General features: G+C 48.0%; 1 protein-coding gene across 4 annotated transcripts in view; it reads left to right on the forward strand.

Moving 5' to 3' along the window:
* TNFRSF14 (TNF receptor superfamily member 14) overlaps positions 1-12,007 on the forward strand; it is a 39,634-nt gene extending 27,627 nt beyond the window's left edge. Inside the window, exons 2-8 of one of the 4 annotated variants that reach the window (XR_012663724.1) lie at positions 4,122-4,524; positions 4,736-4,841; positions 5,330-5,455; positions 5,808-5,963; positions 6,364-6,454; positions 7,001-7,593; positions 8,169-8,985. Coding sequence is in view for 3 of the 4 variants with exons in the window: in XM_075113941.1 (XP_074970042.1) it covers positions 4,345-4,524; positions 4,736-4,841; positions 5,330-5,455; positions 5,808-5,963; positions 6,364-6,454; positions 7,001-7,175; positions 11,876-11,992 (951 nt within the window). In the remaining variant the exon portion in view is untranslated. Of the gene's footprint in view, positions 1-4,121; positions 4,525-4,735; positions 4,842-5,329; positions 5,456-5,807; positions 5,964-6,363; positions 6,455-7,000; positions 7,594-8,168; positions 8,986-11,875 lie in introns of those variants that run through there. The other 3 variants (XM_075113941.1, XM_075113942.1, XM_075113944.1) reach the window with 3 other exon arrangements.
* Positions 12,008-14,373: the final 2,366 nt, after the last annotated feature.

Below are 14,373 nucleotides of genomic sequence, written 5' to 3' on the forward strand. Positions count from 1 at the left end.
GTTGAGAGGTTACTGTAACGTAAATAATAACATCATAATGACGCGATGTTGTTGTTATCCAGCAAGTGAATTGGCTGGTGATACACAGAACTGGCTCTGCGTACTTCTGCAATCATGCAAAACGGTTGTCGGAGTATTTAGAACACTAAAATGTCCTGACTGCAAACCGTTCTTTACCTGTATATAATTTTTAACATTGCAGTATGAATACAATTTTATGAAGCTAAAGCCCTTGCAGAATTTATAAATGATATTTTAATTTAGATTATTTATTATTATTTTTAGCCACTAGGGGTCACAGTTACTGTAAAAACACTCCCCTTGGATGAATGAAGAGCTCAGTTTGAGCAGAATTTTAGGGTTTTTCAAGTGTATGCTTCATGTGCTTCTGTTTGCTTCGTTTTGGTGATTGGGTATCAGATGTCAGTCAGTGCTGGAGGCTTTATACAGTCTTGTCCACCTCCCAGTCTGTGTGTGACCCTGTAAGGGTTTGTATGCGGACAGATGAGCCGGGCGCCTTGGAGAGGCACAGAAGCGATGTAGAGTGCTGATCGTTTCCAGCAGTACAGGAGTAGAATTCTTTTAAAGTTTAGCTGTTGAATCCAATGCATAAGCTACTTTCTATCACTTCTCTCACTAGTACTTGAACCGTATCTGTAAAGGATAATTTAAGCAATTCCTTGATGCTGTGAATCTCGGGACTCTGCAGGTCTGTTGCTTCCACTTAGACCTAAAGGTTTTGCCCACTCAAAATGTTACTCAGCGCTTCCACACCAGAGTCCTTTTAAAAAGACCCCACCGATATAACTGTGCGTCAGCAATATGTGTTCTTCTCTTGGTGCTTCCTAAAGCTGGGGCTCTAGAAATAGTCAAAGTTAGAAGGAACAAAAAGTTTTCTCTGTCCATTGCCTTCAATATCACTTAAATTGGAGTAATTTCATTTCACTATAAGTACGAGGGAATATTAGTTTTAATTCTGGCCTCATTTTCCAGGTGGCTTATACGGGTCTGTCATGACATGGCAGCAGAAAAAAAGCACTGGGGGAAAAAAACACCAAACAAATACGGAGTGAAGCTTTAAAAATGTGCGGGATGGCTGGACCGTAGACTACTGCGCTGTGGGAACCATGTTTATGATGCTGGGGTTGGTTTGGTTTGTTTGTTTCTTTAAAGGGGCAGAACTTGACATTGTGGTAACGGAAGTTCAGCATTATCCACACGCCTTTGTAGCTGGTGGATCCTGTTTTGAAAGACGAATGCACAGTCTTTGTGGGCTGGTTAGTGCTCTCAAAATACAGCCAAGCTGCAGGGAACCTGCTTGTGTCAGAGCCCTGATGCAGAGGAGTTGTTCTTGCTTAAAGCGGTTCAGGTCATCAGCAAAATCTTCAGCCCTGGGCATCAGACGTCTGAATGCAAATCTGAGCGTGTAACAGCGTGATGGTGATAGAACTGATTTCCGTTCTCCAGCCAGAAAACAACCCCACACGAATCACCAGCGGCGTACTGAGAGATACCCAAGCCAGAGAAATCCTATGCCGCGCCTCGGGTAGAGAGCGCCCTGGAAACGCTCTGCAGGTGCTGTCCCAAAGCAATCCTGGTGATACCACATAATCTGGGGTTAGATGGACATTGAACCAAGGGGGGGTCAGGGTTCCTGACCTGGAATCACAGCTTTGGCCTGGAAGCAGCCGGAAGGTTCAGACAGGCACAGGTGGGTCGGTGGCTCTGGCCCGTGTCGGCTTGGCGACCAAGCAAGAACAAGAGGAGATGCATAAACAGATGTTCATACACAGACTTCCTGTTACTTAGTCTTGAACTAATCCCCTCTTATCCCCTGCCCAAGATCTAGGGTTACTTTTTTCCCCTCTTCCTTCTCTCCTAACAATGAAGGCTCAGAGTCTAGCCTTGGCTGGGGCTTGCAATGCCCTTGCTGTGTGGGAGCTCCTGGGCAAGGGCATGTACGTGGATCTCCCCAAACCTGACCCTGGAATCTCTGGTTGCAGGACTGCCGTTGTCTTACCTCATAAATTGAACATTCCTGTCACAGGATCTGCTGACTACAGTGTCATGTGAACCGCATAGCATGGTTCAAATAAAAAAAAAAAAATTGCTCAATATTTTTTGCAGATTTTATGGGGAAACAGCATGTGTGTTGGCCAGTAGGAATGAAGGCGTCAGCATAAATTAAGTAGCCTTGTAGTGCCCTACTGTGCAGCTGACGTGGGGCGAGGAGGAAGCAGAGAATTGTGGTAACAAATCGCAAGATTTGGCGAGTCAGATGCTCACTGGAAGAAAAACAAACACAAGAGCAGGAAAACCATAACCAATGTGGACGATTGCCTGGCTGCTCCAGGCTGCCACAGACCTCGCTGGTCCCTGGTGTGTCTCACAGAGATATCTTCCCTTCTCAGTCTCGCGTTGCCTGCTCGGGGAAACTGAAACGCACAATGCTGGTGCTGCTGTCAAAGCAGGAGCAAAAATACCACCGAGCCTGACTGGCAAATTCAACCAAACCTAAAAGGCAGTTGGAGGAGTCGGGAATGTTATGCTGACGTGAATTTGGGGAAAATAGGCAACAAGGTAGAGAGGGAGATTCAAGCTTGCTGCTCCCTTAGGGGAAAGACAGCAACAGGGACTCGCCTTTATTGCTGGATGCAGAAGAATTCAGAGATGAGAGAAACGTTACAAGTCTTTCCACCACAAGACAAGCTTTGATCAGAGCTTGTACCCGATCAGGCACAAAGCATTTAGAATGTGAACCATAAAGCTACCGGAGACTTGTCCTTGTGAGTTCCACAAGCCCAGCTGATCACAGGAGGAAACGTATCTTTTCATTCCCAAACAGGCTGTGTTAAGTCTGTTAGTCTGTTGGGTTTGGTTTTTTTCTTCTTATCCCCAGGAGAGCTGTTTGTACTTAAAGAGCACAGCTGTTACACTTCAGTCCAAAAAAGCAAACAGATTGATAAAGTTATAAGCAGTTAAAGTAACATGGAAACATGAGAAGGCTGCTGCTATCTTAACTTCCAGGCTCCCTGTGTCTTCTACCAGTGACAACAAAACCAAGGAATCAGACTGGTGGTTTTTAACATTCTGAAGTGTTTGAGCACACGCGGCTCTGGGATACCTGTGAACATCACCTGTACACGCGGCACCTGCAAAGGTGAATTCTGGACTAAGGATGCTGGTGTGTGGAGGAAGGGATGGTGGTGTGAAGGAGGGGGAGAAGGTCTTTGCCCTCCTCATAGTCCTAAAAGGCTTCTCGCAGGACCTGTTTTTCCTTACATCCTGTAAATCAGTATTAAATCAGTTGAAGACAATGGCTACTGCCCTTCAGCTGTCCAGAGCAGCGGTTCTGTGCCTGAACACCCAGGAAAGGCCTTTTGCTTGTGAAGAACCAGGCACAACCGGTCTGCCGTTGTTGGTCTGATGGAGGCTGGTGCGAATCGACACTAGGCTCAGGTTTTTTGTATTCTGCAATGGTGATGGGGACATGGGGGAAAAAAAACTTGGCCCGCAGTTAGGGAGACAAGTCGGGAATGATCTGATTACAGGAATATTGCTGAGCTAAATATGCCCTTCCCACCCAACCCTGAACTGCTCCGTAAGCAGCACGGCCCCTCAGTTCTCCCAGCTTCTGTTAGATCACAGCGGCAGAGACCACTACTGATTTCTTGCTTAAAAAGTTAGTGCTATATTAGTGCTGAATGCTGGCCACAGCCCAAGAGGTTTCTTACAGTGAAAAATCCTGTTGCAGATGTGAGAATACCAATGAATTTTGACTCATCAAACCCATTCTAGGGCAAGGTAAGGCGTATTTAGATCTTCCTGTCACAGGAGCAGCAGCTGCCCTTTGTCAGAGCAGCGTGATCTGTCCTGTTAAGTGAAGCCTGAAGTGGTGATGTGTAGGAAAATGAAGGCAGCTGCCCTGTGGTAAAACAATTCTTGTTAAGATACTGCCTGTGATCACTTTACAGTGGAGCAAAGTAAGTAACTCTGTCCCCAGCCACCAAACGCAGGAAATCCCCACACTCTGTTGTTACAGAAAAAGGAAGCTTGACATTCATGTTTCGCATTGTACTTCCCTACTTTTCACGTCTAATGGACCTTTCACTTTCTTTCAGCTTATTTGTCCGTCCCCAAGAGCTAGACGTTAACAGAATCACCAGAAAATCAGAGGGAAAACTGAGCAAACTACAAGCATCGTGCGCCATCAACGCCAGCTGGAGACAGGGCTGATAACGAGGCCACAGCGTCACGAGGCTCGTGCTTCACGTCCCACACTGTTGGTGACACAAGCTCCATGTGCTGCGTCTGTGCCGGAGCCGGCCGCCCCCGGCACCTCCCATGGCAGCGCCGGCACTCCGTCCGTCCGACTCAGTGCGTGGTCTTCGGCAAGCCGCCCCGCCTCGCGACGGCCGCGCGCCGCCATACGCGCGCCGCATGGGGCCGCGGGCCGCAGGGGGCCTGCTGAGGGGCCGCCGAGCCCCCCGCCTCCGGGACCCTGCCCGGCGGACCATGTGCCTGGTGAGTGGGGGGCTCGGGCGGCGGGGCCAGCTCCCTGCCCGTTACGCACCCGGGGGGCCCTCGCCCTGGGTCAGGGGGGTGCTGTCACCGCTGTCCTGGGCAGGGTGGGTCGGGGCGGGGGGCAGGGTCACTCATCAGGAGCCCCCTGTGCGAGGTGGTGATGCTTGTAAGCAAGGTGCGAAGTGCAAATCCCTTCTTGTCTTGCCCAAAGGTGTTTGCGGCTGTGCTGGTCACGCAGCTGGATGGCGTGGGTGCCTTGGACTGTGGGCCGGGCGAATACCCCGTAGGCACCGAGTGCTGCCCTATGTGTGCCGCTGGTAGGTAACTGGGGGCTGCTCGCTCGCCATGTCGGCTGCGGAGGAAGGCTCCCCCCCCCGAGGCACGGCAGCACGTCATGGGGGGGACCCGCCTTCTCTGCTGTGCCAGCTCTGCCCGCTGTGCCCCGACAGAGCCTTGCAGCTCGCGGCTGTGAGCATCACGCCGGAATGTCCTCTTCCAGCTGCGTTCATGCCCCGCTCACAGCACACGGCCTTGCCCCTTTCTTTGGAGCCTCTGGGGTGGAAGCAGCAATTGCCAGAGTCTCCCTGCTGTGGTGGCTGGTAACTTCACCTTTCCAAGGACTTTCATTCTGGGTCCTGGTTTCTGTTTTAGGATTATCTCTGCAATTGCCACTGGGATATTTCTTAGGTCCCTGTAGTTTGTTTACAGAAGGTACGGGTGGTTTAATGCCAGCGTCGGGTCCCTGGCCAGGTGAGCTTTGCTAATGGAGCCACTTCTTTGCGGGGGGTTCTTTCTGGTTTTTTAGGACTTCGGGTTTTCAAGCACTGCACTGCAAATTCCAGCACGACATGCGTACCTTGTGCTGAGGATACCTACACAGATAAACCCAATGGTTCAGAACGCTGCAGGAAATGCAAACGGTGTGATAAAGGTAAGTAGGATGCTAAGGAACCTGTTTAAATGGCTTTTTCATGCCTTTCCTGTATACATTCTCCCCTTCTTTCTTGCCTCATTTGCTTGATGAATTGCTTGGACTATGAAGAACAGAGAGGCTCATGTCACTGTGCAGACCTCAGAACACAGATCTACTGGCTGATGGAAGGGGAAAAACTGGCATAGAACTAGGCTCTTTATACATCAAAAAAGGAGTCATTTTCACACACTGTTTAGTGCTGGTGCTCTTCACCAGTGCATCAAGGCAAGGCTAAATGTTCACTCTTGCTTTTGACTCTGTTGACTGTACCCATGTAAATATCGTGGCTGTGCATGTACGTTTCTTTTAGGAGCCAACCTAGTGCCAGAAGTAGCATGTACCTATACGAAGAACACTGTGTGTGGCTGCCTGCCTGGGTATTTCTGCAGGTATTTTGGGGCTGAAGACTGTGAACTTTGTCAGCGCTACACTGTCTGCTTTCCTGGCACTATGGTGAAAGAAAGGGGTAAGCCATCAATAACACCAAGCTTACTTATGGGGAATGTCTTTGGAGCGTGATTTTTGCGGAGCCTGGCTGTCAGTTCATCCAGAAAAAAACTGGTGAAGGATCAATGTGAATGGATGGGGCCAGTGTATACCAGGTATGGTGTGTACCGGTCCACCGTGCTGACTGTCATGGTCAGAGCACCAGTGCGCAGCTGGAAGCTTGCAGGATCCACACAAGTTCCAGATGCCGAGGTAGTTAATGCTTTTACTCCTGTCTGCAAAGACAGAAGTGTGCAAGCTTTTGCCTGTAGTGAAGGGTCTCTGCAGTAATCGCCTGGCCATTTACAAAGACCATGCTGACCTGAAGCTCTCCTTAGCCATAGGTGCAGATAGAAATCCTGTTGTCTTCTCCCTTACAGGCACAAAGACCACTGATAATGTGTGTGAAGCTTGTCCTCCTGGAACCTCCTCAACAGCCAACATGTCCTACAGTTGTACGCCGCGGCCCAGGTAAGCAGCTCTCAGTCTGTGGGCAGGGGACTCTTCCCTTGAACTGTGGGGTCTGCAGTTTGCCGTCTTCGAAACAACAGCTTCCTGTTTCCAGTAAGGCACCGAGCCTGCAATCCTGTTCCTATGTCACACTCTTTTTCTGGGAACAGCTTAACTTCTCTCTTTACAAACTCATTAATGTGACGGGTTTAGCCTTCAGCCTCTTGTCGTAACTTGTCACTGCACGGGAGGCTCTCGGACAGCTCTGAGAGCTGGATCGGACCCGTGAAGAGCGGTGCAGTCCTCTGGGTACCTGGGTTTCAGCTGACACATCCCTTAGCTGTAGTAGAACAGGTCAGAGCTTGCTTCTGAGGAGAATCAATTTGCATTTTCAAGCATTAAAACAAAGAGGTAAAAGTCAGCTCCTTCTCGGGTTGCCCACCAAGTCAGAAAGACCTTTGCGAATGCCCTGGATGTGGCGGTGCGGTGCTAAGAACAGCACAGCAGTTCCACTGCAAGGTCTGCTGACACGCTCTAAGAACACCATTATTTCTTTCCTCACATCAGCTTTAAGGAGAACACCCTGGTAAAAGGAGAGGACAGGAATCCTTCCTCAGCTTCCTCTGTTACAGCAGTTGCCGGTTTTGCTGTTGGAGCCGTGCTGGTTGTTGCAGCTGGCCTCGCGTATATCTGGCAAAGGAGGAAGCGGAAGGACCATGTGCGAGGTAAGTACGAACGGCCTGTGTATAAAGGGGTGGTTCTGCAACAGTGTTTTGAAGAGTGGTCTCAGCTTCCCTAGATCATAGAATCATAGAATCGTTAAGGTTGGAAAAGACCCTTAAGATCATCGAGTCCAACCGCTAACCTATCGCTGCCAAGCCCTCCACTAAACCATGTCCTCAGTTTGGATGTTGAGCTGAAACCTTAAGAGCCCATTGGAGGTGAACTGCAAGGGAATGTCTGCGTTTCTCTGTGCCACGGTTACCCTGTTGTAAGGACGCCCGCCTTAGCGGGGCGTGCCCACGCAGCCTCGCAGCTGAGCCGCTCCTACACACGTGTAAGGACAAGACAACGTGATTAGAAAAATGCAATAGTATAAAGTTCATCTTGCACCCTGATGGGACTCTTTCATTTTCTTTGCAGCGGTGCAGGAATCAGGGGTGAGTATCTTTTTTTTTTTTTAATAATATGTTGAAATCTGAAGTAGGTTTTTTGTTTAGTGTTTGTGTCGTGTCCTGATGGGCTCGGCGTGTCCTGGAGCAGCTTGTTCCAGTTGTACTGGGGGCGTCTGTGAGCTCCAGAGTCCCCAAGACTATGCAGTATAAACTCATTTTATGTGATCCTCGTTAGGAGGCTTGGGTTCTAGTCCCAAGGCTGTTGTTATCTCCTGACATTGTCTAAGGATGAATATTTAAGGGATTTAGGAGGTGGACTCCTACTGAAAAATACAAGTCTGTCTTATGTAACTGTGTCTATTTATCTCTCCATCCTAGAGTATTATGTATCCTCTGTAAGTTCCTGCTAGGGATTTGCAAGACGTGGTGTCTGTGCAGAGTGAGGTGTTTCGTAGGAAAAACACTGCGTGGCCTGTGTAATTTGTACCTCTCATTTGAGAGGGGACCTACAGTGACTCTTGCTCTTAAGGAGGAGGCAGAATTGTAGCTGTTAGTAGTGAAGATAGCAGGCAGTAAAAGCTGGCTCTTCATGCTCTGTGTTTTCCTTTGACATGCTTTAGAGTGGACAGCAGGCTTTGATATTAACCATGGATGATGGGGATCAAACAGCTGTTCCTGTGCAGGAAACCCATGCCGATCCCCAAGCAGCCAGGCCTGAATAGCCATTGGTGTTTGAACTGTTGTAGACAATGGAGATGGTTAAAACAAACAAGCAAAAATCACCCAACAAAATCCAACCACAAAAAAACCTCCAAAACACCCCAGCAAAGAAAACCCAACCTTTTTTGTCCCAAATAGTCATGGAGAAAAAGACAGCTTGAAAATGAAAAGGAGGATCTGCAAAGGAGCCGAGGAAATAGCCAAGTGGAATCTTCTGAACCGTCCAAGTCTGAAATAGCTGAGTGGACAAGGCATTGGTCAGTGTCGCCGGGGCGGTAAAGCTCTCCCCGTGTACCGCCCCGCTTCCTGGCGCAGTGGCCCGCGGGGCACGCCTGGAGTTTCCTTCCTACTTACCAGCCCGGACCGTTATTGCTTGGCACGCGTGTGGTTGTTCCAAGTTATGTTTGTTAGTGGAAAAATATAGCTTTTTGGTTTTGTTTTTCATTTTAAAGATGCACATAACTAACACACAACACACTTCCTAAATGTGTTTTGTACAAATTTTTCCCTTTTAGAGGTAAAGATAATATTGACGGGGAAGGAGTCTTGCATGGCAAGAAAACGCATAGCTTTTACTAATGACATGAATCATGTATCCAGAACTACTCTCTTTTGCTAGTCACCTCTGCTCTCGTCTGTGATCATGTGTTACAACAAAGTAAGTTACGGTGCGATTTGATGCTGTGTCTAGAAATAAAGTTCTCCCTAATGACGACACATTCTCTCTGTAAAAGAGCTTCCCTGTTGCCTGAAGAAGGGAGAACACCGCGCTGCTTGGCTGATGGCATTACCCTGAGGAAAAGCATTAAAGAGCATCATGGTGGATGCAGACTTTTGGGGAGGAGAGTAAAGCTTTATTGATCAGCTGAGCCTGAGGTGAAGAATTGCATCTCAAATGAGGTGCAGAAGAGGATGGAGAGAGACGTGGGGAAGACGTGATGGGCACAGTGGGATGCCTGGGAGGCGGCACCGGGGCTGCTCACCGGAGTGAGCAGATACCGAGCTGTGCCGTGGCACCGGCAGCGTCGGCGTGAGGAGCTTGTGCCGCACAGGGTGCGGAGGGAACTGTTAGTGGGACTGGAGAGAGGCTGGCATGGGAGATGTCTCTGCATTTCCATGTCGAATGACGCCAAAGGAAGAAGAGAGGAGCGGAGGGGAGGCGGGAGACCAGCTTGCAGAAACCGACAGGGGTTGCCTGTGTTTTTGCTGCGTTAATCCAGTCCCCCTGAATCCATGCAGGGCACGGCTTGCGAAAGCACTGCTCTTTGGCCAGCCGTGTCACGCACCTCTTCCCCACATGACTATGAGGAACGGAGGAAAACGGGAAATGGTTGCCTTTTTGCTTAGGGAAAATATGATACACAACTACTTCTTTTTTTTTTTTTTTTTAGCTATGTTAGTTTGTTCACCAGAATTAGTTCTGTATTATTTTTTCCAAAATAAGGTGACATTTCAGAAACTTAACATCATGTTTTATAAGACTGGCTACAGGTAGCTATGCAAAAGCACAGCTCTATAAAAATCAAGCTGCAAGCAACAGACAGTTAAAGGGTTTAGAGCATGCTTTAAAATTCTTTTTAGAATTTCTGCCATGTACATACAGATCTGTCCATGAAGAAATACATTCCGTTAAAGGTCCCCATAGAAGTCATGCTCTTGAGAACCTTTGCACTGCGGTAATCACAGAAGGGAAACTGCCTACAGTTTCTTCTACTCCTGGCTATTTTTATATAAAAAAGGAAGCCCGCAGTATTTACAATCCCGGTGTCAAAGTTCTGAAAGTATCTGAAACTTAAAGAGATGCAGCCTTTGGCTCTCGCGTGTCTGCCGAGAGCTGCGCGCAAAGACCTTAACGAGCTCTGACTTCATTGCGTTTTTAGAATCGGTTTTACTTTTAGTAGTCAAATATGTGACAAGTCAGCAAGGCAGTTCTTACATATAATTCTGAAAATATCTGGTGCTCGGCAATTGCATTGCTATTTTTTGTGCCGGCAGTTTTGGGGCCGGTCTGATATGACTTGCTGAATATGTCACCATGAAGAGTAAAGATACGCATTGGGCAGACATTGTATTTTCTTGTCCCCTGACATTTTGCCTCTAGATTAGTGCTTTGGTAGCTGGTTGATGTTTCGTGGGGTTGGGTGTTTTCCAACGTTTGTCTGACTGTGGAATTTGCCGATTGTCAACCGCTGCTTGTTCCTCTGCAATGCCTGCGTGTGAAGGGTTACGCCGTTGTCAGTAAAAAGCTTTCCTGAGCAAAGTTTCAAGATAAAACCAAAACCCCAAATGGAGAGAGCTCAGAGAACAGTGACAAGGGAACTTCAGCCTGCTCTGTGCCACGTGCCAACCCTGGGGTAAGTGCTGGCTTTTTCTTCTCTTCTGACGACTTACTCTCGCCGCTGGCGGCCTGCTCTGGCATCCTGCTCTCGCACCTGCGCTAGTGATTCGTCCGGCTTTGGACAGGCTTCGAGTCTTACAACTTTGCAACTCCCCGTACTTCTTTCAGCTTACCGGCGGCCGGTGTAACTCAGCACCTCGCGGCCTGATACGGACGTTTTCTTCTGCCAGAAATGTGAATTGTGCAATTCACTGCCTGGCAGTAACGTTTCTGACGGGGTGCCTGGCTTTTTGGCGGGCATAGAGCTTGCTCTCAGTATGGTGGTGGTCAAGATTGGAAGATTCCATTGCTGTTAGTCTCTGCATAATCCAGATCCGTTAATTCTCACCTTGGGTTAATTAGAGTTCGTAAAGCACTTTGTAAACCTCCGTGGGCAGGTGCTACAGGCAGGTAAACCTTTCCTAGGTGCTGCAAGTGTGCCGACAGGCTGCTGCCGGCCCACGGGCTGCCTGGTTGCCTTACAGGCGGTGTGATTTTTAAATTATATTGGCATACTACCTAGATCTTAAGTCATTCGGTATTACTTTTTCACTGAGATGAACTTTTAATTAAACAGCTGTGAAAGCAGATGAAGATCTTAAGAAGGAGAGGAGTTAAATATTACTGTTGTTCAGTGTTGTCGTTTGGAGGAGGGATTTATTGTCATGTTTAGGCAGCAATTGCTCCAAAGATGTTTTTGCGAAGAAATATCTGTCTTCCGGTCCCATAATTATTAGATGATCAGAAGCTAGAGATGTATATCTAAAACAGCACAGAAACTTTGCTGTTTCATTACTCCTGAGGCTGGAGAGTCAACACTTGTAGGAAGAGGTAACCTACGATTGGAATTCTGGGACCAACACCAGAAAGAACATTTCGGCTTGTATTTCCTGTTGACTTGAGAAACCAGGCTTGTCCTGCCAACCACGGGAAGGGCCCTTCCAACAATGCTCTCGGGCAGCTGGGCCTGGGTAGGAACTCCTGGTTTCCATGACTTCAGTTGCGGTTGGGAGAAGACTCTGTAGATGAGCCGGGAGCTTTGCCCAGTCAGGTAAAGAGATGGGATGCCGCATCAGACGAGGGTCAGCAATCTACCAACTAAAAAAAGATGTTTGGGGTGTGTGTGTGCCTGCTACGGCAGCAGTGTGTTTAGTGTCTACAGCACGTGTGCGTTTGATGGAGTTTGAAAAAGCTTGCTAATGTTTAGATGTCTCTTTTGGTCTGTTTTAGACGTTGGAGTCTGATCCGTCACCAGGTGGCAGCATGGGAGAAGGAAAGATTTCCTCTCTCGTTCTGGAAAACATCAGTGTCTCTTCTTTTCAGAAGTATGTAATAAATCTTCTCTGATGCTTGATTGCTGTGAGTCTAAAATGGAATCCAATCTGCAGCAAAACACCTCTGGGTACAGAATTCTCCACTAAGTTAAAGTATTTTCTGCAGGATCTGCTAATTTCTGTCTGGTTACGTGTATTTGTCCACTACCTTAGTTACTGGTTAAGGTGCTCTGTCGCGGTTGGAGCGAAGGGTTTTCGTGTGGGCTACAATGGAGGCTGTTCACCAGAGCCTCTCTCTGAGGCATTCGAACATACGTTATACATGACTTAGCCTGGAAGCAACTGTAAATGACAAAAGAAGCCCTGAGTGTGTGTCAGTCTGACAGATTGTATTGGTTTGGGCAGGGCAGTATGTGTGGGGGCAATGCTTCGTGTCTGAGAGCTCTGCAGACTATGAATATGCATCTTGTTCCTTCCTGGAGAGCGTAAGCCCTGTTTCAGTAGTGAAAGCTCTGGCTTATTGGGAATTCCTTTAAAAAAGTATTATAGACCTTGTTTTGGGCGCAAGCAGTTTCGTTCCTTCCTAACACTAAATACATTATTTGCTTGTGCAGGTGAAGGAAGAGATGGGCTCCCCAGGTGACTCTGTTCCTTTGAAAACAACTGAACAGTCATCGCAACTGCTGAAGAAAGTATGAAACCGCAGGTAGGAGCAGGTGTTGCTTGTAGCTGGAGTTGCTGTCCTGATTTGAAATGGGAAAAGCAGTTGTAGCTTGAGCTTCACCTGACTGTGGGATAAACGATAATCAGTGTCTCAGGAGCACAGCAGATGGTCCCTCTAATACCAACGCTGGCTCTCAAACAGAACGCTTGTAAGGCCGTGTTGGTGTTCACAAACGGAGCATGTAGCTGCTGCCACCAGCAGCGTGCAGCGTATCGGTGGGATGCCAGAGAGTCCGGCAGAATAGCTGGAGAGTAGGACGATGGATTGTACCACGCGATACTAACAAGCTGTGCTGGAAAACTTTACTGGACAGACCGAAGGTTTTAGAAGCTCCATCTGGTCAGGACCTGGGTCTTGCTGGAAAGGTGTTATCATGTCTGCTCTGACCTTCGAATCGGCAGTTGTGTTAAACTTTGATGGAAGGGAAGCTTAGAGGTGGCACAGGTGTCAGATGGAAGCCTAATGCCACGTGGTGAGCCAAGTGCATGGTAACAGACCCTGCTCAACAAGCCACGATCTTAATTTGAAAGTCCTCTGCATTCCTCTCTCTGTCGACGTTCACTCACTGGTAGGTTAACGTCAGTGAAACTCTGCTGCTGCCCCTGTCCCCAGCTTGAATTGTTTCTCGCCTGTGGTAGCACATCTCCTTTTTGTCCATGACCCTTGTGCATATGATTACGGAGGAGTGACACCGTGGTCGATAGCGAGTGTCATTGCCCAGTTGTTTTGAGCCTATCTCTTATTTCTCTTCTTGTTTCATCAAGGCCATTGGTAGCTGGCGTGATGTAGGGGGCTGTAACTGGTCAGGGGAGGTGTGAAGGCAGTAGGGGTGAAATAGAAGGACGTGTGGGACTGTAAAGGGAGGTTGTAGCTTATGCACTTGGGTTGTGCTGGCACAGGCACAAAGCGACAGATGGAAAGAGTCTTCTGCAGGTGGGAGGTGCAATAAACTTACATGAAAAAATAAAGTAACTTCCATGTGCTGTAATAACTTGGAATAAACCCTCCCAGGCACACTTTAATTATCCCTTTAGCAGTTACATGCACCAGAACTTCTAATGGCACATCTCCAGAGCTTAATGATTTCGCAGAGTAATTAAATTGTCAGCCATGTGAGCCTCCTCCACCTGACCTCTGCACAGTTGTGTGCTGTTCCCTTGCTTGGCGTACAGATACTGTTGTCGCTTTCCCGAGTGCCCTCACGGTAGGCAGTGACTGCCTAGCAATCTAGTATCAGACGGTTCCGCAGTCCTTCTGCTAAGACTTGAACAAATATATAAGAATGCAATTCTCCAGGCCACAGCTGTCCTATGAATATGGTGATAAAGAACAGTAACTTGTACTTTTAGAGAAGGATTACACGCAAATCTGTTACCTGTTACCTGTAGAGTACACACTAAATTAATATTGCTCTAATATTTGTAGTATACTTGTAGCTGTTATAGTTCAATTAAAACAGTTAATAGCACTGTATTACCGGTCACAACTTTGACTCTTCTTCCCTAATCTCATGCGTTCGTTCCTGTGGCTGCCTTGTGACCTGACTCACGAGCAAGGGACCTTTCCAGCATGCCAGGCACACGCTGGGCTATATACCCTGCTCCCCAGCCATAATTATTTCTGTATTTCTTACAGTGCAGTGAAGAGGTCTACGTCTGCTAATAAAAACCAGGAGCACAAAATATCTAAGCAGAAATGAAGCTGGCGAGGACGGTCGTCGTTCTGTTACT

This window comes from Phalacrocorax aristotelis, chromosome 19 (assembly GCF_949628215.1).
Source record: "Phalacrocorax aristotelis chromosome 19, bGulAri2.1, whole genome shotgun sequence".
NCBI classification, from domain to species: Eukaryota; Metazoa; Chordata; class Aves; order Suliformes; family Phalacrocoracidae; genus Phalacrocorax; species Phalacrocorax aristotelis.